The 21999-nt window shown below is 34.9% G+C and overlaps 2 protein-coding genes across 4 annotated transcripts in view; both read left to right on the top strand.

The window, feature by feature from the left end:
• LOC150015132 (uncharacterized) overlaps positions 1-17607 on the top strand; it is a 35045-nt gene extending 17438 nt beyond the window's left edge. The window contains exon 3 of the mRNA XM_090268283.1: positions 17081-17607. Coding sequence (XP_090124409.1) covers positions 17081-17386 — 306 coding nt within the window. The 3' untranslated portion in view covers positions 17387-17607. The remainder of the gene's footprint in view (positions 1-17080) is intronic.
• A 2333-nt stretch (positions 17608-19940) lies between these two features.
• ZZZ3 (zinc finger ZZ-type containing 3) overlaps positions 19941-21999 on the top strand; it is a 67207-nt gene continuing 65148 nt past the window's right edge. For 2 of the 3 annotated variants that reach the window (XM_090269639.1, XM_090269637.1), the window contains exon 1: positions 19941-20003. The gene's annotated coding sequence lies outside the window, so the exon portion shown is untranslated. Of the gene's footprint in view, positions 20004-21598; positions 21753-21999 lie in introns of all 3 variants that reach the window. The other variant, XM_090269638.1, reaches the window with a different exon arrangement.

Here is a 21999-nt window from a genome sequence, read left to right as displayed (position 1 = left end):
ATCATCTGTACACTGTTTGTGTTCACCACTCCCAGAATTTTTGAAAGATTTTAAACCTAAACGTTTTTATTCTTGTTATGAATTTACAGAATCATAAAAGTTCTTCCTTTTCCTTCTAGGGTTAGGAATTTGTATGATTAGTTTAAAATGGGAGTCTGCACTGAATTTTCCATCGGTGTGTAGAAATTCCCCTAGCTTTGTATGATTAGATTGATGCTGACATTTCTGGAGAATTGAACAGAAATTACATTATTTTATTTCTTATGAATAAAGATAAAATTTTTCACTGAAAACTAGAGTCATCAAAAGTGGTTTAATTTTTTTAAAAAGTGGTTTAATTTAAAGCAGGATTTAATTTGGAATATCTTATTTAGGTACTTATTATATAATTTTGATGGTGTTATCAGAGGGTATTGTAAAAAGAGATATAAAAAGATATAGGACTTGAGTGATAATTGTTTGAAATTAAAACCAAAAATTAGATTTTGATAAGGAATGACAGCTTAAAACTTTCTTTTGTTAGGAAGTTTGATGACACTTGACATCTTGTTTTTCCCCTTGATGTCCTGTGTTCCTCTGTAAATAACTTTTTACACTGTGGTTTCTCTTACTATGGGAAATTGTGCCACACATTTAAAACAATGGAATGAAGATGCTTTTGGCATAATTCCTGAGGGATATGTTAAACTTAAGTTCTGATAATCAGGTATTTGGCATTTGACACCTGTGTTTCTCTGATAACTGTTGCTACCTGAATGTCAAATTACTCTGGTGTTTCAAATAAGAAAAGTTTTGTTAAAGTACCTCAGTCATAATCAGCATTTATAACCATTTTGTAACCTTGAGCAGAATATCAAAATGCGTTGTTAGAATTTCTAGCAAAGTGTCTCTTTTAACTTCTATTGATTTCCACTACACAGGGTGGGGCAAAAGTAGGTTTACAGTAGTTCATGTGGAAAATAATACAATAATTAAGAAACAGGATCACATCAGAGGCTGGGAAGATAAGGAAGCAGAAACAGCCAATCCGAAAAGTAAAAAAGAAAAAAAAAAAAAAAATGAAAATAGTGTAAGGAGCCCCTGAGACAGCTTCATTTGTTCCAGCAAATGGATCATGGGCGTGCCTGAAGAGAGAGAGAGCAAGAAATTGAAAACCTATTTAAAAAATAATGACAGAAAACTTTCCTAACTTGGTTAAAGGAAATAGACAGACTTACAAGTCCTGGGAGAGCATTGAGTCCAAAACAAGAGGCCCACACCAAGACTCATCATAACTAAAAAGCAAAAAGTTAAGGACAAAGAGAAGTATTAAAAGGACCAGGACAAAAGCAGTTACGTTACCTACAACGGAGCTCCCTATCAGTCAGCTGATTTCTCAACAGAAACTTTGCAGGCCCGAAAAATTAGCAAGAAATATTCAAAGTTCTGAAAAGCACGGACCTACAACCAAGATCACTCTACCCAGCAAAATTGTTATTTAGAATTGAAGGACAGATAAAGAACTTTCCAGACAAGAAAAAGCTAACGTTTGTTACCACCAAACCAGTATAACAAGAAGGAAAAAATAATAAAATAAAAAACATGAACAATAAAATGGCAATAAATACATACCTATCAGCAATCGAACCTTTAAAAAAAATGAACAAGCAGAGCAGATACAGACAACACTTATGGTTGCTATATGGGAGGGAGGTTGAGGGGATGGGTGAAAAAGGTGAAGGGATTAAAAGACACATTGGTTGTTACAGAATAGTTTTGGGGATTTAAAGTACAGCATAGAGAATATAGTCAATAGTATTTGAATAACTCTGTATGGTGTCAGACGGGTGTGACATTTATCAGAATGATCATTTAGTAAGTTATGTAATACTTAGTACGGCATACACCTGAACCTAGTATAATAATGAGTATCAACTGCAATTAAAAAAAACTGATAAATAATAATACAGGAATAACTTTTGCATAGTCAGTGGTAAACCTACTTTGCACCACCCTATATTTATGACATGCCATCTTCAGGTTTGATTTTTTTTTTAATGTGCAGGAATTTAATTTAAAAAACCTGAGACCTACACCCACACAGCTCCTGTCATACTTTCTTTGAAAGGAAGTTTTTTCTTGATTTTAAAACATCAGATCAAATGTTAAACTTCATTACGTTTATTAGAAAAAAAAAATAATAAATGGTTGGCCTGAATCTAAAATTGTATTTCATTAGTAATATGAAAACACCTAAAGCTACATTGAGTGATAGCAGATTAGTAAAGCATATTATAAGCTTTATTTTCTATGTGTAAAGTGTGCTTTATAAGCATGTCTTAATGCACTTTCTTGCAGAGTCACTTTAAAATAAATTAAGAATTTTCATTAAAAAATGCAGCTTTATTTTAAAAGTAACATGACATTGTCCATCAAGGGCCTAATAAAAGTTATATCCTGAAACCCAGTAGGTGTGCTGTAAAGAAGTAATCAGGGATGCAGACATACTGTGTCCAAGGATGTTCATCAAAACATTTATAATCAGTGGTGAAAGAAAAATCAGAAATAGCCTAAATATTATGACAGAATGGACATAGTTAAATTAGGGACTTAGAAGGTTTTCATATAGCCATTAAAAGTTTTAAAGCTTTAACCATGTTGACATGTTAAGAGTGTGTGCAGGGGAAGCATTATGCAAACCTAAGTATGTGTGTGAATTAAAAAAAACAACTTTATTTTTAGAGAGAAGGGGAGAAAGGGAGAAAGAGAAAAACTGCAACATATGTTTGCCTCTCACACGTTCCCAACCAGTGACCCGGCCCGCAACCCAAGCATGTGCCCTGACTGGGAATTGAGCCAGCACCCTTTGGTTCTCAGGCCAGCTCTCAATTCACTGAGCCACAGCAGCCAGGGCTGTGTGTGAATTTTGATTTTAAAAATGCACTTAGAAATAAGGATGGAAGAGACTTCTGGTCAAGATGGCGGCATAGGTAAACACAGCTTGCCTCACTGCACAACCACATCAAAATTACAGCTAAGATAAAGAACCATTACTCAGAGCTGTCTGAAATCGAGTTGAATGGAAGTCCAACAACTACAGAATTAAAGAAACCACATCCATCCAGACTGGTAGGGGGGCAGAGAGGCGGAGATGGGCTGGTTCCACCTCACCTGTGCTGGATAAAAATTTGGGAGGGATATCTCAGGAGTGAGAAGTACCAGCCCCAGGGTTCCTGTGCCAGGGAGATAAGTCCCCATCACTGCAAAAATCAACAAGGATTGAGTTGGTGAAAAGAGATGGCTGGGGTCTCAAGCAGTTCCCCTTAAAGAACCCACATACGAACTTACACAGACTCACTCCCTCTGAGCTCCAGTACTAGGGTAGCAGCTTGAAAGGCACCAGTGGCATACGGGGAGGAACTGAAGTGCTAGCATCAGGGTGAGAGCTGGGGGACAACTTTCTTCCAGACAGGCGGGCAGAGGCTATTGTCCCTTACTGAGCCCTCCCCACACAGAGCCACAGAACCAACAGGCAGATGCCGTATCTGAGACTCATCAACCTGGCTAGCACTGTTTGCCCTGCCCTGGATATCCCCTGAGACTCCTTCCCACCCAACTTATGGGCCCACCAAACTGTTAACCATGGCTTTTCCATTTGAATGGCTGGTCTTGGCTCATGCTTCACAAATTCCTAAATCCTATCAAATAAGCAACAGCTGGTCTCAGTGAGCCTCCAGGCCCATTGCCTCTTGCTAAGTGGCCCCTGGGCACTAGCATCAGCCAGACCAGATTCAAAGTTTGACTTTGCCTGGGACTCTCCAAGCCCAGCACAAGTAGCAGCCATCTCTGACTGCTTTAAAGCTCGTGCATGGTCGTCCTGGGCAGAAACATGGGTGGGGGCTAACCTTGGCCTGTACCACCAGGAAATTCCAGAAGCTGCAAACCCAGTGGACAGCTACAGAGGATATCAGAGCACCACCACCCTGCCCCTGCACAGCTGATCCTCCACAGAAAGTGAAGGTTGGTGGTCAGTGGTCACAGCCAGTCCTTGAAGCTGACTGGCCTGGGTAAATCACTCCCATTGACCTGCCAACAGCAACCAAGGCTCTACTACATGAAGAGGGTGTACTCATCCCACACAAAGGGTGCACCTTGAGTACCCAGCATGGGGGATAGGAGAGGCTGTGCCACTGGACCTATGGGACACCTACTACATTAGACTGTGCTACCAAGACAGGGAATCATAGCAGCTCTACCTAATACATAGAAGCAAACATAGGGAGGCTGCCAAGATGAGGAAACAAAGAAACATGGCCCAAATGAAAAAAAACAAAACTCCAGAAAAGAACTAAACAAAATTCAGTTAAGGAGTCTATCAGATACAGAGTTCAAAAACTGGTTGTAAGTATGCTCAAGGAACTTAGTGAGGACCTCAACAGCATAAAGAAGATCCAATCAGAAACAAAGGATACACTAATTGAAATAAAGAACAATTACAGGGAAACAGCAGTAGAGTGGATGAAGCCAAGAATCAAACCAATGATTTGAAATGTAAGGAAGCAAAAAACAACAAATCAGAACAAGAAGAAAAAACAAAAAAAACAAAATAAGAATAGTGTAAGCAGGTTCTGGGACAATAAAGCGTTCCAACATTTGCATCATAAGGGTGCCAGAAGGAGAAGAGAAAGAGCAAGAAATTGAAAATCTATTTGAAAAATAATGAAAGAAAATTTCCCTAATTTGGTGAAGGAAATAGACATGCAAGTCCAGGAGGCACAGACAGTCCCAAACAAGGTGGATACAAACAGGCCCACTCCAAGACACATCATAATTAAAATGCCGAAAGTTAAAGAGAGAATCTTAAAAGCAGCAAGAAAAAGGCAGATCGTTACCTACAGGAGAGTTCCCATAAGACTTCAGGTGATTTCTCACAAAAAAACTCTGGGCTAGAAGGAAATGGCAAGAAATATTCAATCACGAAAAGCAGGGACCTACAGCCAAGATTGCTCTACCCAGCAAAGATATTTAGAATTGAAGGGCAGATAAAGAGCTTCCCAGACAAAAAAAAAACTAAAGGAGTTCATCATCACCAAACCGTTATATGAAATGTTAAAGGGACTTATTTAAGAAAAGAAGAAAAAAAACTATGAACAATAAAATGACAATAAATACATATCTATCAACAATTGAATCTAAAAAACAAACTAAGCAAACAAGAACAGAGAGAATCATGGACAGAGTGTTTTGATGGTTGTCAGACAGTATGGGGGTGTAGCAGATTTGGTGAAGAGATGAGGGGATTAAGAAGTACAAATATGTAGTTACAGAATAGCCATGGGGATGTAAAGTACAGTATATGAAATGGAGTAGCCAAAGAATTATATGTTTGACCCATGGACATGAACAATGGTGTGATGATGGTCTGAGGGAGGGGTGTGTGCTGGGTGTAGCGGGGCAAAGGGGAAAAAATTGGGACAACTATAGTAGCATAGTCAATAAAAAATAATTTAAAAAATCTTTTAAAAATAAGGATGGGAGTATACCATTATATTAAGTGGCTTTGGCATGGGTTGAGATGTATTTGTATTTTTTATTAAGGCTGTTTCATAGTAATGATTATATAGTAATTATTTATTTAACAAATATGTGTTCGGCATCAAGTTCTAGATCAGGCTCTGCATTTTAAAAATATAAAGAAAACAGATAAAAGTTTTTTTCATTTTAGCTGGTATTCAAGTTGTGGAGACAGTAGGCAAATAATTGGTTGAAGCTTTTAAAATTGCCGTTATTTGACCACTTTTGACCTAAAAATTGACAGTTTCATATAGTTCAACTATTATATATGTCAGATGGTGATGAGTGCTGTGGAAAGATCTAGAAGTAGGGTAAAGAGGATAAAGATTGTGGTTGTGTGGAGGTGGCGAGTGGCTATCAAGAAGTATCATATATAGGTTGTCATGGAAGCCCGATATGGTGATGTCTTAGAGAACTGAAAAAGTAAGGAACTAGCCAGAAAACTATCCCACACAGATGGTTCAGTAAATTGAAGTCATGAGGCCTTGCAGTTGTGTATTGCAGTATGTTTCTGAGAATGCTTTTAATGTTTTTTGCAGCGTCATGTGTTCTATACACATGATATACCTTAAGCCAACTGTATTAATACGGTAAATTTTCCTGGGCAGAAGAATAAAGATATAGTTATCTTCTATGTGTTTTTACACTTGCATATTTTCTGGACGACCCTTTTCTTATTAAAGATTTTTATTTCTCACATGATTTATATTTTCAAAGGTTTTGTTTACCAGTCAACTTGTATTTATCCTTCTGGTCAGCAGTGGGCGATAACTGATGTTCCCAAATAACTTGCTAGTTAAGAAACATAGGTAGCACTAATGATAAAAATGTAAATAAAGTTGATTTTCATTTGTGGGTTCCATATTTACATACTCATCTACTTGTTAAAATCAATTTGTAACCCCACAGTCAATACTCTTGGAGATTTCATGGTTATTTATGGACATATGCAGAGTGGTTAAATGCAGTATTTGAGTTGCCCCAGGCACATGTTCCCAGCCGAGCTTGAATAAGGTTATGCTCTGCCTTCTTTCAGCAGTCATACTGTAAACAGTGCTCTTTTCGTGGTCTATATAGTGCCACATCTTTGGCATTTCATGTTTTTGATGGGTGAGATTTTGTTGTTAGTTTAATGTGACCCCCAAGTGTAGTACTGAAGTGCTGTGTAGAGTTCCTAAGTGCAATAAGGTTGTAATTTATCTGATGGAGAAAATATGTAATAGATAAGTTTTATTCAACTATGAATTATAGTCCTGTTGGTAGTCTTAATAAATCAACAATATATATTAAATAAGGTGTCTTTAAACAGAAATACACATAAAACAAGGTTATGTATTGATCCACTGTTGAAAATCCATCCCAGGGGCTTGTAGGAACTTAACCTTGCATTTCCCTTAGGAGAAATGATTCCATATTGGCTAATTCAGAGTTTGTGGCAACTTATAGAACATAAGTACTGGAAATAACAAGATTCAACTATATGAGATTTTTTATGGCAGGTACAGGTTTTTGAAATATTGAAATTAGCTTGGGAACTTCTTAACCTTCAGTATAGATTCTTAGATGTGGGAAGTATTCACTTTGAGGTGGAATAGTAGTATGCAGGTGACAATATTTGTCATGAGAGAAAATGACAGTAAGAAATGCAAGAAATTAAAGTAATTGCTATACACCTGGTAAGAGTCAAGGTCTTTGAATTTGGATATTCAGCCCTAGAAATTGATATAAAATATTTCTGATTGGAAGACTGTCTCCTGAGACAGGAATACTAAAATGTCCTAACTCAATGAATCTTTACATTGGTTTGCCTCCTCTTGATTATATTATTTGTTCTTAAGACTTTTTCTAGTCTTAATCATCATTCTTTATTGGTGTGTTGACCAAAATTATTGAGATATTTTAGGACAGATGGAGCGTGGCTTTTAGAAAGGGTAAAATAATCATTTATAACCTGTGGCTGATTATTAAAGAAACTGACATTAAACAACATCCTAAAGATAAAAATCACTGAATAAAATTAATGGAAATTTAACCTTTTCTCTAAATTTTACTAATTGATAAGTTTGTTTGTTTGATTATTTAAATTGAGAGAGAGAGAGGAAGAGAGAGTGAGACATCAATTTGTTGTTCCACTTATTTATGCATCCGTTGTTTGATTTTTTTTTTTTGGTATGTGCCCTGACTGGGATCCAGCCTGTAATCTAAGGGAATGATAGTCTAATTGAGCATCCCAGCCATCGTCTAATTGACAAATTAATGGCCATTCTAAGTATGGCATTGTGGAATTTGAATTTAAATTCATTGTAAATATAAGGCTTGTTTTTACTATTTTAAAGCAAGTACTTAGTAATTATTTGTAAGCATTTTAAAAATGCTATATACAGTTAGGCAGCTATGAAAAATACTTTAGTGAGGAAAACAACAAGTTGATAAAAGGAAAACATTTATACAAGTTGAAGATGATAGATCTTTACATCAGACATTTTATGTAGGCTTTGCTGAATTATGAATATTTAAGCTGCAAATGTCCATTAAAGATAAATGGTTGTGTAGAGCTGATATCATGTCTTAATGATGGTACGTTCATAGTACAAAACATGTGCTCAATTAATGTATATTGAAATGAATCAGTCTTGCTAGTCCAAGAATCATTTCTGAGCTAGTCTGTTCCAGGAATAACCAAGCTAGTTTGGATCTAAGAATGATATATAGATGCTTTCTCATCTCATTTCCTGTAAGTCATCAGTCAAAAGAAGGAATTTTTTTGTCTTTCAAAATTGAACAGTTTAGATTGTTTATCTAGCTTCAGGTAAAACTAAATCAGTGTTTAAATGATGTTCTTTTAGGGCTCTTTCCCTCTGATGGTTGGCCACTGAGAGTTACAGCCTTATTTTTTTCATTCTACTGAGAATTCTGTCTCTTAAGCTGCCTCATCAGCCATATAACAGACCTCATGGAGGGACCATGATTGGTGCTGCTTGCATCCTTGGCTGTGTGTACACGTAGATGGGATCGGCCTTGCTTAAATTAACCATATTACCACATATTAGTTTTACCTGTTCTTGAGTTTTATATAAACAAACATACAGTATGCTCTCCTTCATATCTGTCTTTGCCTAAACATTATGCTTGTGAAGTTTATATTGTTGCATGAACTTTTAGCTTACTGTCATTGCTCTATACTATTTCATTTTGAATAATCAGCAAGTAATGTATTTTGTTGATGGTTGCATAGGTAGTTACAAATAGTGCTGCTATAAACATTCTTGTACATCTTTAGATAAACATAAGCATGCATTTCTCTTTTTCATATGTATGCATTTGTACTGAGTATACGCATATACTTAGGATTGAAATGGTTGGGTCAGACAGTATGTATTTATTGAACTGTTGATATTGCCAAAGAGTTTTCCAAAGTGGTTGTATCAGTTACACTCCTGCCAGTACCATATTAGAGTTTTCTGGTTGCTCCACATTCTTGTCGACATTTGGTTTTGTCTTTTTAAAAAATCTTAACTTATTTTGATTTTCATATCTTTGATAACTGATGAAATAGAGCACCATTACATGTTATTGGCTAATAGGATCTCTGTTGTATGTGAAATGGGCAAAGTCTTTGCCCATTTAAAAAATACTGGATTGTCTATCTTGTTCTTATTGGTTCATACGAATTTATAAAGTGTGTTTTAAACAGGAGTTGTAAATATTTTCTTCCACTCCGTGGGTTGAGTATTTATTTTCTTAATTGTTGGTGTCTTGCTAAACGGAAGTTCTAAACTGTAATATAATCCAGTTGATCCATTTTTTCAAGTACTGCTTTTTGTGAATTGTTTTATAAGAAAATCTTTGCTTGCTCGAAGACCATGAAGGTGCTCTCCTGTTTTTTTCCTTAAAAAGCTTTATTTTTTACCCTTCACAGTTAGATCCATAGTCTGTCTGAACTGATTTTTGTGTATGACATGAGGCAGTAGTGAAAACACATTTTATTCCATGTGGATATTCCATGTGGATATCCAGTTAACCCAGCATAATCTATTGAGAACTTCCTTTTCTATTGTACTGTAGTTTCATTGTTGTCATTAATCAGGTGACCATGTTTGCTCATACCCCTTTTGGTTTAAAAAAAAAAAGGTATTCCTTTAAAAAAAAATTTTTTTTTAGAGAGTAAGGGGAGGGAGAAAGAGAGGGAGAGAAACATCACTGTGTGGTTGCCTCTTGCATGCCCCCACCTGGGGATCTGACTGGCAACCCAGGCATGTGCCCTGACTGAGAATCGAACCAGTAACCCCTTGGTTCACAGGCTGACGCTCAATCCACTGAGACACACCAGCCAGGGCAAGTGTTCCTTTTAAACATTTAAAAATATTGTTAAGACTAAAACGCAAAGTTAAGGTAATTCTAGAAGAAAAATTGTAATTTTGATCTTAAAAATCCTTTGATCGCATATCAGTATTAACTGTTAAACTGGTTTGCTTCTCTTTTAAGTTTTCTGTTCTAGGACATTAATGGGAAATAAGTAAAATGATGTGCACTTTTGGTGTCAAGCCTTATGCACTGCCTGTGTGAAGGTCTCACAGCTCTCCATAGATGGATATCCTTTCCCTGTTAATGAACAAAGAGAGGGAAGGACTGCAGGAGAGACTGAATAACTTACAAAGAACTATAAAACTCTTCTCTAGTTCTGTTAAAGGCTGTCATTCATTAAGCAAGAAATACATTATGGAAAATAATAGACCTTTCAAAATGTCTGCTGCCTTTGATTAAGACTGGACTATTTTTATTCTTACAGATTTTGTGTAAGGAATATAAAGTCTTGATATTCTCAAGTAAATCTATATTTTAACCTCTGGAAAATTTGAATGTTGACAGCCATTGGTAAGAAGCATTAATTAACATAGATCTCTTTTTTCAGGCATAACCTGTCTTATTTTCTCCTGGATGGAGTTCTTCATTCGCAGTGTTTAAAAAATTATTAGTATAATGTAGAGAGTCACTGTCTTATGGCTTGAACACTGGTTTAGGCAGGAGACCTAGGTTCAGGTTCTGGGAGTTGTTGCCATATATCGGAAGTGAAGATGATGCCTAGCCTGTCTACTTTTGAGATTATTGTGAAGGTATGAGAAAGTTCTTTGTTGTTATATGGTATCAGTAGAATGGTTAAGGTGTTTGTTCTGCCACTTAATTTGCTGTGTAATGTTGGGTAAACTATTGGGTTGCCCAAAAAGTTCATTTAGTTTTTTTTCTCTAAGATGGCTCTCGTAGTGCTTAGTTGTCTTTAACATCATTCAAGACCATTTTGTTATATTGTATTGTGTCAGCATGCATTTTAAAAAAGTATCAAAATTGGTGAATTTTTGTATAGCCATTTTAATATTGAAGATGGAAGAAAATAAGCAATATTTTTGGCATATTATGCTTAATTATTTCAAGAAAGGTAAAAACGCAACTGAAACGCAAAGAAACATTCATGCAAGGTATGGAGAAGGTGCTGTGACTATTGAATGTGACAAAAGTAGTTTGCGAAGTTTCATGCTGGAGATTTCTCACAGGATGATGCTCCGAGATTGGGTAGTAGACCAGTTGAAGTTGATAGCGATAAAATCGAGACTTTTAATTGAGAGCAATCAACATTATACCATGCGGGAGATAGCCTGACGTACTCAAAATGTCCAAATCAATAAAAAGTTATTGGTGAAAATGAAAAATGTGTCTTTTATTTTAAGGAAAAACCATATGGACTTTTTTTTTTTTTTTAAATCGTTGTTCTATTACAGTTGTCCAATTTTCCCCTGTTGCTTTCCCTGCCCTGCCCCACCCCCTCTTCCGGACTTTTTGACTCCCCCAGTGTTTAACCTTTTTTAAGCCTTAGTTTTCTCATGTGCAAAATAGGAATAATACTTACCTCCATAGCTTTTTTTGAGAGTTTTAAATGAGACAATGCATATAAAGTAGAGTACCTGGCATATTGGACATAATTAATGTTAATCATTATTATATACATGTATTGATTATATATTATGTACTGTGATACTTTATATAAATTATTTAATTCAGAGGACAAGGAATTAGTGTCAAAACTTAATTGATCCAAGTCACATAACTAGTAGTGGTTTAGTTTGGATTGGAACCTAAAATTTTTTTTTTCTCCATTATACTCAGATGCCTTTCAGATATATGCTGTAGCTGTGTTTATATCCTATAGACAAATCACCTTTGATTAATATGTTTACAGAATTTTTCAAAGACTGAACTTTGTGTATTTTCTTGGTTTTCAAATGTCTTCTATCCCAACATTCCTAGGTTTCTTTAATTTGTTCAATAAGCCAGAGCTTCTATTCCAGAAACAAACATGCTTTGTTGATATATAATTAAGAACAGTTAATGGTTTGTTTACAAACCACTAGACTCCTTGAGTCTGGCTGAGTTAGGTATATTACAGAGTAACTCAAGAATTCACCTCTGGAAAGGGAAAAATACTCTTTGATTTTTATTCTTTATTTGTAAGGAGCTTACTTGAAGTTAACGTACAAAACTGTAGTGATTTTTATAGTCAGGGAAAAAACTCAAAAGACCCAGAAGTGAAAAAGTATCTAGCCCTAAAAGTTTCAGGATAAAGTTTTTTTAATGCTGAGTCTGGGGAAATAGAAATAGCCATTGTATTACACAGAAATTTGGAGAACTGTGTTAAGGCTTTCTGTTTTTCTTTCTGATGCAGTCATATTTTGAACTTGGAAAACTTAACAGATACCTTCAAAGTAGACAGATGACTTGTAAATAATTTTCTCTCATTCTGTGGGTTACTTTATCTTGATAGAATTCTTAGGAGCACAAAGGTTTTAATTTTGATGATTCCAGATTATCCATATTTTTCTTTGGTTGCTTGTTTTTTAATTTAATTTTTATTGATTGATTTGAGAGAGAGAAAAAAATCAATTTGTTGTTGTACTTATGCATTCATTGGTTGATTCTTGTATTGCCTTGACTGGGGATGGAACCCACAAGCCTGGCATATCTGGGTGATGCCGTAACCAGCTGAGATACCTGGCCAGGGCTAATTTTAGTTTTTTAATTGTGATAGAATATGCATAACATAAAATTGACTATTTCAACCATTTTAAGTATATAATTTAGTGACATTAGGTGCATTCACATTGTTGAGCAAACATCATTACCTTCCATCCCCAGAACTTTTTTTGTTTTGTGAAATATGCATTAAACAATACCTCTTCATTTTCCCATTCTGCTAGCCCCTGGCAATCACCTCTACTTTCTACCTCTATGAATTTGACTACTCTAGGCACTTCATATAAGAGGAATCATACAGCGCTGGTCTTTAGTTGCTTGTGTTTTTCTGCTCATATGTAAGAAACCATGGTCTAATCCAAGGTCACAAAGATTTATACTTACATTTTCTTCTAAGAATATTATCATTTTAGCTTCTACATATAGCTCTTTGATTCATTTTGAGTTAATTTTTGTGTATGATGTGAAGTAGAGGTCCAACTTTCTTTTGTATATGTATGGATCTTTAGTTGTTTTAGCACTATTTGCTAGAAATTGTATTTGTCTTGGTGCCCTTTTTGAAATAATTATCTTTTAAGTATACAATCTATGGTAATATAATGTGTTTCTTTCTTAGTATTGGTACTATGTATTTTTTTCCTGATCAGTGACTAGAGATTTATTAATTTTACTGATTTTTTTTATTGAACCATTTTTTTGATATAATTATTTTTCTGTATTGTTTTCTATTTTATTGATTTCTTTATTATTTCCTTGTTTTTTTATATGGATTATATTATACTTTTTCTAGTTTCTTAAGGTGGGAGCTGATGTCACTGAGTTGAAACCTTTGTTTTTTTATATGTTTACTGATATAAGTTTCCCTGTAAGTGCTGCTGTTTTAGCATTCCATAGATTTTAACACATTAAATTTTTATTTCCTTTTAGTTTCTCTACTTAATAATTTCCCTTTTGATATCTTTGACTTGTGGGTTATTTATTTTGAGATATTTTGGGATTTTTGAGATACATTTCTATTATTGCTTTCTAATTTAATTTTGTTGTGGTTACAATTTATGACTTTAATTCGGTAAAAGTTATTGTTATCCAAGTTATTTTTTCCAAATAACTAAACTACTTTTAACTTTTTTAGATCAATTTTAAGTAAATTTGATGATTTGATGCAGTTAAGTTTAAATCTATCTTGCTGTTACTGCTTTTAAAATTTTTCTCCTGTATTTTTTTTTGTTTGTTTGTTCCCTTTTCCCTCTTATTCTGCCTTCCATTGGATTATGTTTTTAAAAAAATACTTTTATTTTCTTTGGCTTTTATCCTCTCTATCCCTTTCTCCCTTCCTTCTTTTCTGTGGTTGCTGTAGGGTCCATAGTATGCATACATCTGCAGTGTATCTTGAAGTCATACTATAAGAGTCTCAAACATTGTATTTTCCCCATTTGGCTGTTGTGCTATTATATTTTCCTTTCGTATGTGTTATAAACATCATGATATATTGCTTTTTTTTTTTGCTTTGAATAGTTATCTTTTAAAGAGATTAAAAAATTAAGGTATAAAATAGAAGCTCTTTTATATTTATACTCATTTACAATTTCTGGTGTTTTTCTTCCCTTTGGGTAGATCTAGACTTCCATCTAGTGTCCTTTTCCTTCTGCTTGAAGAACTTCCTTTAACATTTCTTCTAATGAATGTTAATGATAGATTCTTTTAACATTTACAATTTGAAATCATCTTCGTGTTACCTTAGTTTTTTAAAAAATACTTTCTCTGGCTATTGGAATTTTAGTTGATAGTTTCTTCAGTATCTTAAAGATAAACTACTGTGTTGTTTCCAGTGAGTAGTGTGCTGTCAATCTTAATTTTTCTTGCTATGTATACAATCTTATTTTTCTCTATCTGCTTCTGTTTAGAGCAATTTGGTTTTGATGTGGTTTACTGTAGTTGTCTTCATGTTTCTTATGTTTGGCTTTCCATAGTCTCTTTGATCTGTGAGTTTATAATTTACATCGAATTAAAAAATTGGGGGGCCATTATTACTTTTTTAGGCTTTGTTTTTTATTTATTTTTTGCTTCTTTTGGACATGCCAGTTATAGGGTGGTGGTGTCCCACAGCTAACTTATGCTTTTTCTTTTTTCAGTGTTCTGTGTTTTATTTTGTATGGTTTCTGTTGCTATGTCTTTATGTTGATTAACTTTTTTTAAATCCTCACCTGGGGATATGTTTATTGATATTAGAGAGAGACATCAATGTGAGAGAAAAACATTGATCTATTGCCTCTCCTCTGTGCCCCAAATAGGGATCGAACCTGTGATCTTTTTGCTGTACGGGAGGATTCTACAACCAGCTGAGCCACCTGGCCAGGGTGTTTTGGCATTTTCTTTGTGGAGTGTCTAATCTGCGCTGTTATTCCCAACCAGCATTTTTCATTACTTAGAAGAATCAGTTTTTAAAAAAAAATTTTCATATCTCTACCTAAGATGCTTAATACTTCCACATACCTTCTTGAATATATAAACTACAGTTACAATAACTGATGTAATGTTCTTGTCTGATAAATCTGTCATGTATGGGCCTTTTTTTCTTGATTGATTTTTCTCATTATGGGTGGTATTATCCTGTCAGACATTGTCAGTTTTACCTTGTTTGATGCTGGACATTTTTGTATTTCTGTAAATATTCTTGAGCATTGTTCTGGGACAGTTAAGTTCTTTGGAAATGGCTTTATTGCTTTGAGACTTGCTTTTAATTTTGTTAGGTGGGACCAATGCTACACTTAGCCTAGAGCTCATTTTGCCCCCTACTGGGGCATTGATCTTCGGAACACTGTACTTGATGCCCTGTGAATTATGAGGTTTTCTATACTGGTAGGTGTTCCTGGCCCTGTGTGAGCCATGGGCCAGTGATATGCTAGAGCTGTGTGTAAACCAATTGTTAAAATGTCAGGAAGTTTGTGAACTGGTTTAATTCTTAATATAATCAAATATATAGGTTCATAATTATATCAGTTATATTAAGAGCAAAGGTAATAAATACTCAAAACTCATTACCTCCTACTTGTATTATTACATATTACTCTTTTTGGTGGTAATTTGCTACAATGTATCTCTTCCCAACTTTGCACTCAGTGATACCACTTGATGGGTAGGAATTTTGACACCACAGTCATTGCTCACCCTCTAAACCATGAGCTATAAACCACTCACTGCCCCCGTTGTTACACATTTTCCAGCATACCACCTGGCTACAGGCATTTTTCCCTGTTCTCCTTATGAATGGTTTTCCAGTGTGATCAGTACTCAGCTCTCTCCATGGCTCCCACCTCTCTGGTACAGTGTTCTGGGGACCCTGGCTACTTTGGTCTCCCCAGACTCCTTACATCATATTCTTAATTCAGGGAGACTGCTGCGCTTTGTGTGGGGTAACCCTCCCTGCTCGGGAGCGTGGGAACTAAGCAGAAATCAAAGACAGTTAGAGACTTTACCTCATGTTTCCTCTCCTTCATTGATCACTGTCCTACTTTATCTGGTTCCTAACATCTGAAAAACAACTTCAGTACATTTGCCCAGATTTTTTGTTGTTTCAGTCTTGACCAGAAGCGGAAGTTGCTAGGAAGGGTTTTAGACAGGAGAGTGGCATAAATGTGCATTTTAGATCACTCTGTGACAATGCACTTGTAAGGGACAGGACTTAAAGTAGAGGGACCAATTACAAGGCAGGTGCGTTTTAGTTCAAGTGATGGTGAGGCCTAAGGTTGGTCATGGTTGATGATACTAGAGAGGTGAGGAAGGATTTGAGAAATATGTATGGAAGAATTTAGTTCAGGGTTCTGGAAAGGATGGATCATAAACCATTTACATCTGAGCCACCTCTAGTATTTGATAAAATAAAGATTTTGTGCCCTGTCCCAAGTTCATTGAATCTGAATTTCTAAGGATGAGGTTTAAAAATTTGCATTTTAAACAAGTAGGTAGGGTAGTGCTTACAGCTCAAGTCTCAAAAGAAACTGATGCATCATCTTCCTTGGGGAGCCCCCGGGGGAACTGGGGATGACCTAAAGTGGTTATTGGAAAAGAAAGATTTATGTGTGCATGTCCAGAATGCTAAACCTGAAGTTCTGCAGTGGTTGGTTTCAGGAATTTCTTAGATGCACTACAGTTTGAAAACCAATAAACTAAAGTACTTCACAGACATAATCTCTTTCGACCCTCACTATAACCTTGAGAGGTAATAGGCAGGTATTTTGTCTCTTGTTTTATAGAAGAAAAAAGTGAAGTGCAGAAGCACAAAGTGGTTTGCTTATGGTCAGTTATTACAGTGGGCAAGAGTTGTACTTCTGTCTCTGATATTCTTTGTGCTATCTTTCTGTTGACATTGAAATGGGCTTATCTCCAAAATATGTAGAAGGTATCCAAGACACTGGACCTGTGGTTCCAAACAGTTTAGGTGGCCAGGAAATGTGCTCTCCTTTGGTCATACTTTGTACCAAATAACAATTTGGTTCATCACCAGCTGCGCATCCCAGTCAGCCGAGTGATCCTGTCGCACCTTGGCCAAGACCTCACGAAAATGCCCTCTCAAATGGAAAACGCCGTGGAAACCATGATGTTCACGTTACACAAACTTGCTGGGGATACAGGCTGCTTAACAAAGGAGGACCTGAGAATGCTTATGGAAAAGAAGTTCCCTGGATTTTTTGGAAAATCTGACTGTGGACAAAGTAATGAAGGACCTGGGCCAGTGCCAAGATGGCAGACTGGGCTCCAGAACTTTTTTTCCAGCGAATTGCTGTGCTTACCATCCTGTGCAATAACTTAAGTAGTGCACGTGAAGCAGAAGGGAAAGAAGCAGGCAGTACTTACAAGTTACTCCCACCCTGATAAGAGATCTTTGCTATGCAGCCTCCTCCTGTATTAAGATATCCTGAACAGATTGGAACTGTTAGAAAATATACAAATAAAATCCTGCCCCCATTTGACAAGAGAAGAAAACCATTTAAAGCCAGATAAACTTTTGATTTTTATGTTGCTTGCATTCATTGCCTCAATAAACAAGTTTCTTTTTTAGTTCCTTAAAACAAAATTGGTTCAGCTCTCTATAGCAGATAATTGTGATAAGCTTAATTGTCTGGGGAAAATGTTTCTGTCTTCAACCATTATTTCAAATTCTTTTTACAACTGACTTTGAATATCCCTCTCTGTTCTTTTAAAACTATTTACAGGCATAATATAGTGCACATACTTGATATTTTCACTTACAACAACTGAAGAATTGAGTCTATAATAAAATCTTTCTTTTGAGTGTTTTCCCAGGGTCTTATTAAACTAAAAAAATTTCAGTGTCTTATAATTTAGTTTGCATTTACCTTAGACTTCACAGTTTTACTTATATAGTTAGTTGTGTGGCTTATGACTTTACTATATCACTAGAATTGATCATTTCTAGTGAGATTTTCTGTAGGTTTTAGAAGTGATTTCATATGTGCTGTGAATCTGAGGTCCTGTAATCTTAGCTTACAAACAGTAGGAAAAATAATTCTTTTCAGTTAAGATTGGTTTTTGGATTTGCTTTTGGAATTCTTAAATGGTCAATGAATTTTATTAGTATGTGAGAACAAGTGGCGCTCTGTGGCAAGGAATAAATAAGAGGCCTTAGGAATAGGATTTAAATGGTTGGTTTCCCATTTTGTATGCTTTTTAAAAGATGAAAAAACAGGTTTTTAATTTCTTTAAAGTTTTTTAATTCTTTAAAGATTTTATTTATTTATTTTTAGAGAGAGGGGAAGGGAAGGAGAAAGAGAGGGAGAGAAACATCAATGTGTGAGAGATGACACATCGATAAGTTGCCTCTTGCACACCCTGAACTGGGGACCTAGCCCAGGCATGTGCCCTGACTGGGAATCGAACTTTTGGGTTCTCAGGCTGGCACTCAGTCCACTGAGCCACACCACCAACCAGGGCAAAATAACTTAAGATTTTTAAACTTCTGGATGTAAGTTAATGTACTTAAATAATTCAAATAAAATGTTGTAGGTTTTCACAATTCATAGTAGTTCATCTCTCCAGAAAGCATATTGCATTTGTGTAGAATGCTTGAATTTGAATAGTGAATGAAATGCAGAATGCACTGTAGAGAATAAAAGAGTTCTGATTAGTTTAACTTTTTTGTTTTTCACAAGAAAATTTATAGCAACTTTAGGAACACTTAAAACTTTTTTTATGTTATTAAAGTCTTTTTAACATTTGAAAAAAAATGAAGAGAATTGTTTTAAATGTTTGAGAATAGATGTCAGTGTTTTCCTAATTACTATCTTTTCTTCACCCAATTAAAAAATATTAAGATATATTTGACATATTAGTTTCTACTCTATTGTTAATGAAAGATTTTATTGAGAAGATCTGGCAGATTGACAACTCCAGTAACACATTTTCTCCACAAAACAGCATAGGGCTATTTGCATTTTCTTTGTAGAGTCCTACTCTTTCTTTTTATTACATAGGAATTTGGAATAGCATACCATGGCGGATCATTTTAGAATGCCATTCATAGGTTTCTTTCTTTGATATATATGAGTAAATATTTTTTGTAGCTTATTTTTTCCACTAGTCCACGTGTAGAAAAGTTTTATATAATGCGTTTCTTCATTGTAAGCACATCGATGTGTTTTTCAGACTTGTGGCCTACAACCAAGTCTATGTTTTTTAAGAAGCTGACTTTAAGGAATATTTGTACAGTTACAACTTGGTTTATTTCTTCATTTATTTTGTCATATTTATTTTCTATTTACTTCCAAAATAATGTTCACGAATTAGTCAGAGAGGGATAATTAATCAAAGCAAAAGTGTTACTTTAAAAGGCATCAACTGTATTAAAGTCACATTTAAAGGATCTTTTTTAAGCATTCTTTAGCATTATAGGTTTATTCCCTAATATTATTGTATAACACAAAACTCTAGTATCTTTGTACTAATAATGTCTGAGAAATTACAGATCTCTGGAAAATTATGTATATTTATGTTGATAGTCAAAGGAATCTAAGGAGCTCTCAAATTTGTAAGAATTTAAATTCTGAATTAAATTTTGAGATATTTTGTGTGGGTAGTCTTGAGAAGCATTTGTAAGAGTGTTATTAGCAAATCATCTACCATTGAAGATAACACATTTTATAGCTAAGTATAAGGAATTATTTTTGTAATTTATTAGAAAAGGGAGTGTGCTGTCTGTTTAGAAATATCAGTTTTATCGACAGGTCTGTAAACAGTTACACATCCATAGTGACTATATTGTGGTTTCCCTTCACAGATACCAAGTTGTGCTAGTACAACCATATAAGTAATTAATACCTGAAGTCTCAGTGTAACATGGACATTAACAGTGATGACAGATAAATGCAGACGCTTGGGATTCAAATACTAGGCGAAACACTTTTAAAAAGGTAAGAAAAAATATAATCTTAATTAAGGCCTACGCCGGCTGTAGTGTTAGTAGAAGTAATTGACTAAAGTTTGTTTTTCAATGTATCAGGCTTTTTAGAAACACACCTGATTGATCCTGTCTTAATATTGGTAGAACTCAGCTGTAAGTATCAGTTCTGTGAAAATAACAGTTGCCTGGTAATATCATAATGGATGATGTTCCTGTATAAACGCCATAGAAAAAGGTAATAATAACATGGCTGACTAGAACTTTGATAGAGTGCTAGAATTGGTGTTATACTCAGACACATTTATATTGTGGATCTTCTTTGTCTCTGATGATTGCCATCACCACCATGCACCAAAGAATATAATATTTTGCCCTGTTTGTGAAAGGCCTTCAGGGTTGGGGACAAGGAGTTGGCGGTTGGAATCCTTGTTATAAGAAGAATGAGTTTTCAAGTTAAGGATTACTTTTTATAGAACTGTGTTTTCACTGTGTACCCTCCTCATGTTAATTTCAAACTTTTTTTAAATGAAGTATTAAATTATCTTACTTAGACTGTTTTCCTACCTTGTGCTTTTCAAGAATTTACAAGGCACATTTGGGAGAGTTTGCATCTATAGATATTAGATGCCAGTCTTGTTTGTTTCCTTTCTAGCTGACTAAAACCATAATTTGTTTTTACTAGGCAGTAACTCTAGTTTACAAAGCTTGATAATTCTATCAGTTTAAAAATTGTAACTCTTCACCAAAAATAGTGCTACTTTCAGAATATCTAGTTTTATGTTTATAATAGAGTAAAAGTTTCCATCATAAACTTTGCTACTCTTATTCCTGGTGTTCGTTTTAATTTCCAAATGAACATCCATAATCCATTTAGATAGATTTTCTGAAAAGGATATCATAATATATTATTATAAAGTACTGTAATTAAACATACTGTCCAAGAAATGGAATTTAATTAAGGTAATTAAAATATATGGCCAACTGGGTACTGAAACCAGAAAATCCTTTTGTCCTTGTTGAAAATCCCTATGCCAGAATAATAGAAATTTTCCTTTATAATAGTCTTGTAGCACTTTAGTAGTCATCAGGGTTATCATGCAGACATAGGAGACTTGGTTGATTCTTTGGCGTGCATACCTAAATTAATTTTGTTGTTCAATTCCCAGTTTTGCATATTAAGGCCATAATTTGGGAACATCTCTAGAATAAGAGTTAAAGAGTTTATAAATTCTGTATGAGGACTCTTATCAAGGGCAGTCTTTGGGTAATTTTTTAAAAAATTTGCCTCTAGAAAAAACTGAGTCACATTTTGACTCAAACTAATATTGAGTTGTAAGGATTTAGTATATGTCAGGCTTCTTCTTCTTCTTCTTCTTCCTCTTCTCCTCCTCTTCATCTTCCTTCTTTTTTTTTTTTCTACCTAAAAATTCTGTTCTAGTTTCTTAACATCTCTGAGGCTACAGTTACCAAGAATTACCAGCGATGTTACTGTGACCAGATACTCTGTTATCTGCTATTTCCTCTTATTATAGAAGGAGTAAATCTGTTAGCATAAGTTAATTTGCTTCTTTAATTCTTTTTTTTATTATTATTTTATTTTTAAAGAAAGGAATTTAGAAGGTTCTAGTATTCTCCATGGCTGAAGCTGAAAGTCTGAAACCCTGATGCTTAAGGTCTATTCTAGATGATAGCTCCAACTCCTTCAGGATATAAGGAAAAGAGATAATATTTCTACAATGATAGATCTTTGGTTGTACAGGTAAGTTAATTAGTTTTACAGTAGTGAAGACAACTACAGTTTGGATAAATATATATACTTTTTTTGATGGAGGAAGCTGCTTCTTTTTCTATACTTCTCTGCGTGGGAAATTGTACAGTTCATAGGAATGTGGAGTTAAAGGGAATGGGATCGGGATGAAATATTTTCCTACTCTTTTTCCTAATGGGGGGGTAAATGAAGTGACTAAGTACGTTGGAATTTGTAGAGCATATTTGACAGTAGGTAT

The sequence above is a fragment of the Furipterus horrens genome, unplaced genomic scaffold (genome assembly GCF_987537825.1).
Source record: "Furipterus horrens unplaced genomic scaffold, mFurHor1.1.pri manual_scaffold_3, whole genome shotgun sequence".
NCBI lineage: Eukaryota > Metazoa > Chordata > Mammalia > Chiroptera > Furipteridae > Furipterus > Furipterus horrens.
The sequence above is the reverse complement of the archived record's forward strand: the minus strand, read 5'-3'. Positions and strand labels throughout refer to the sequence as shown.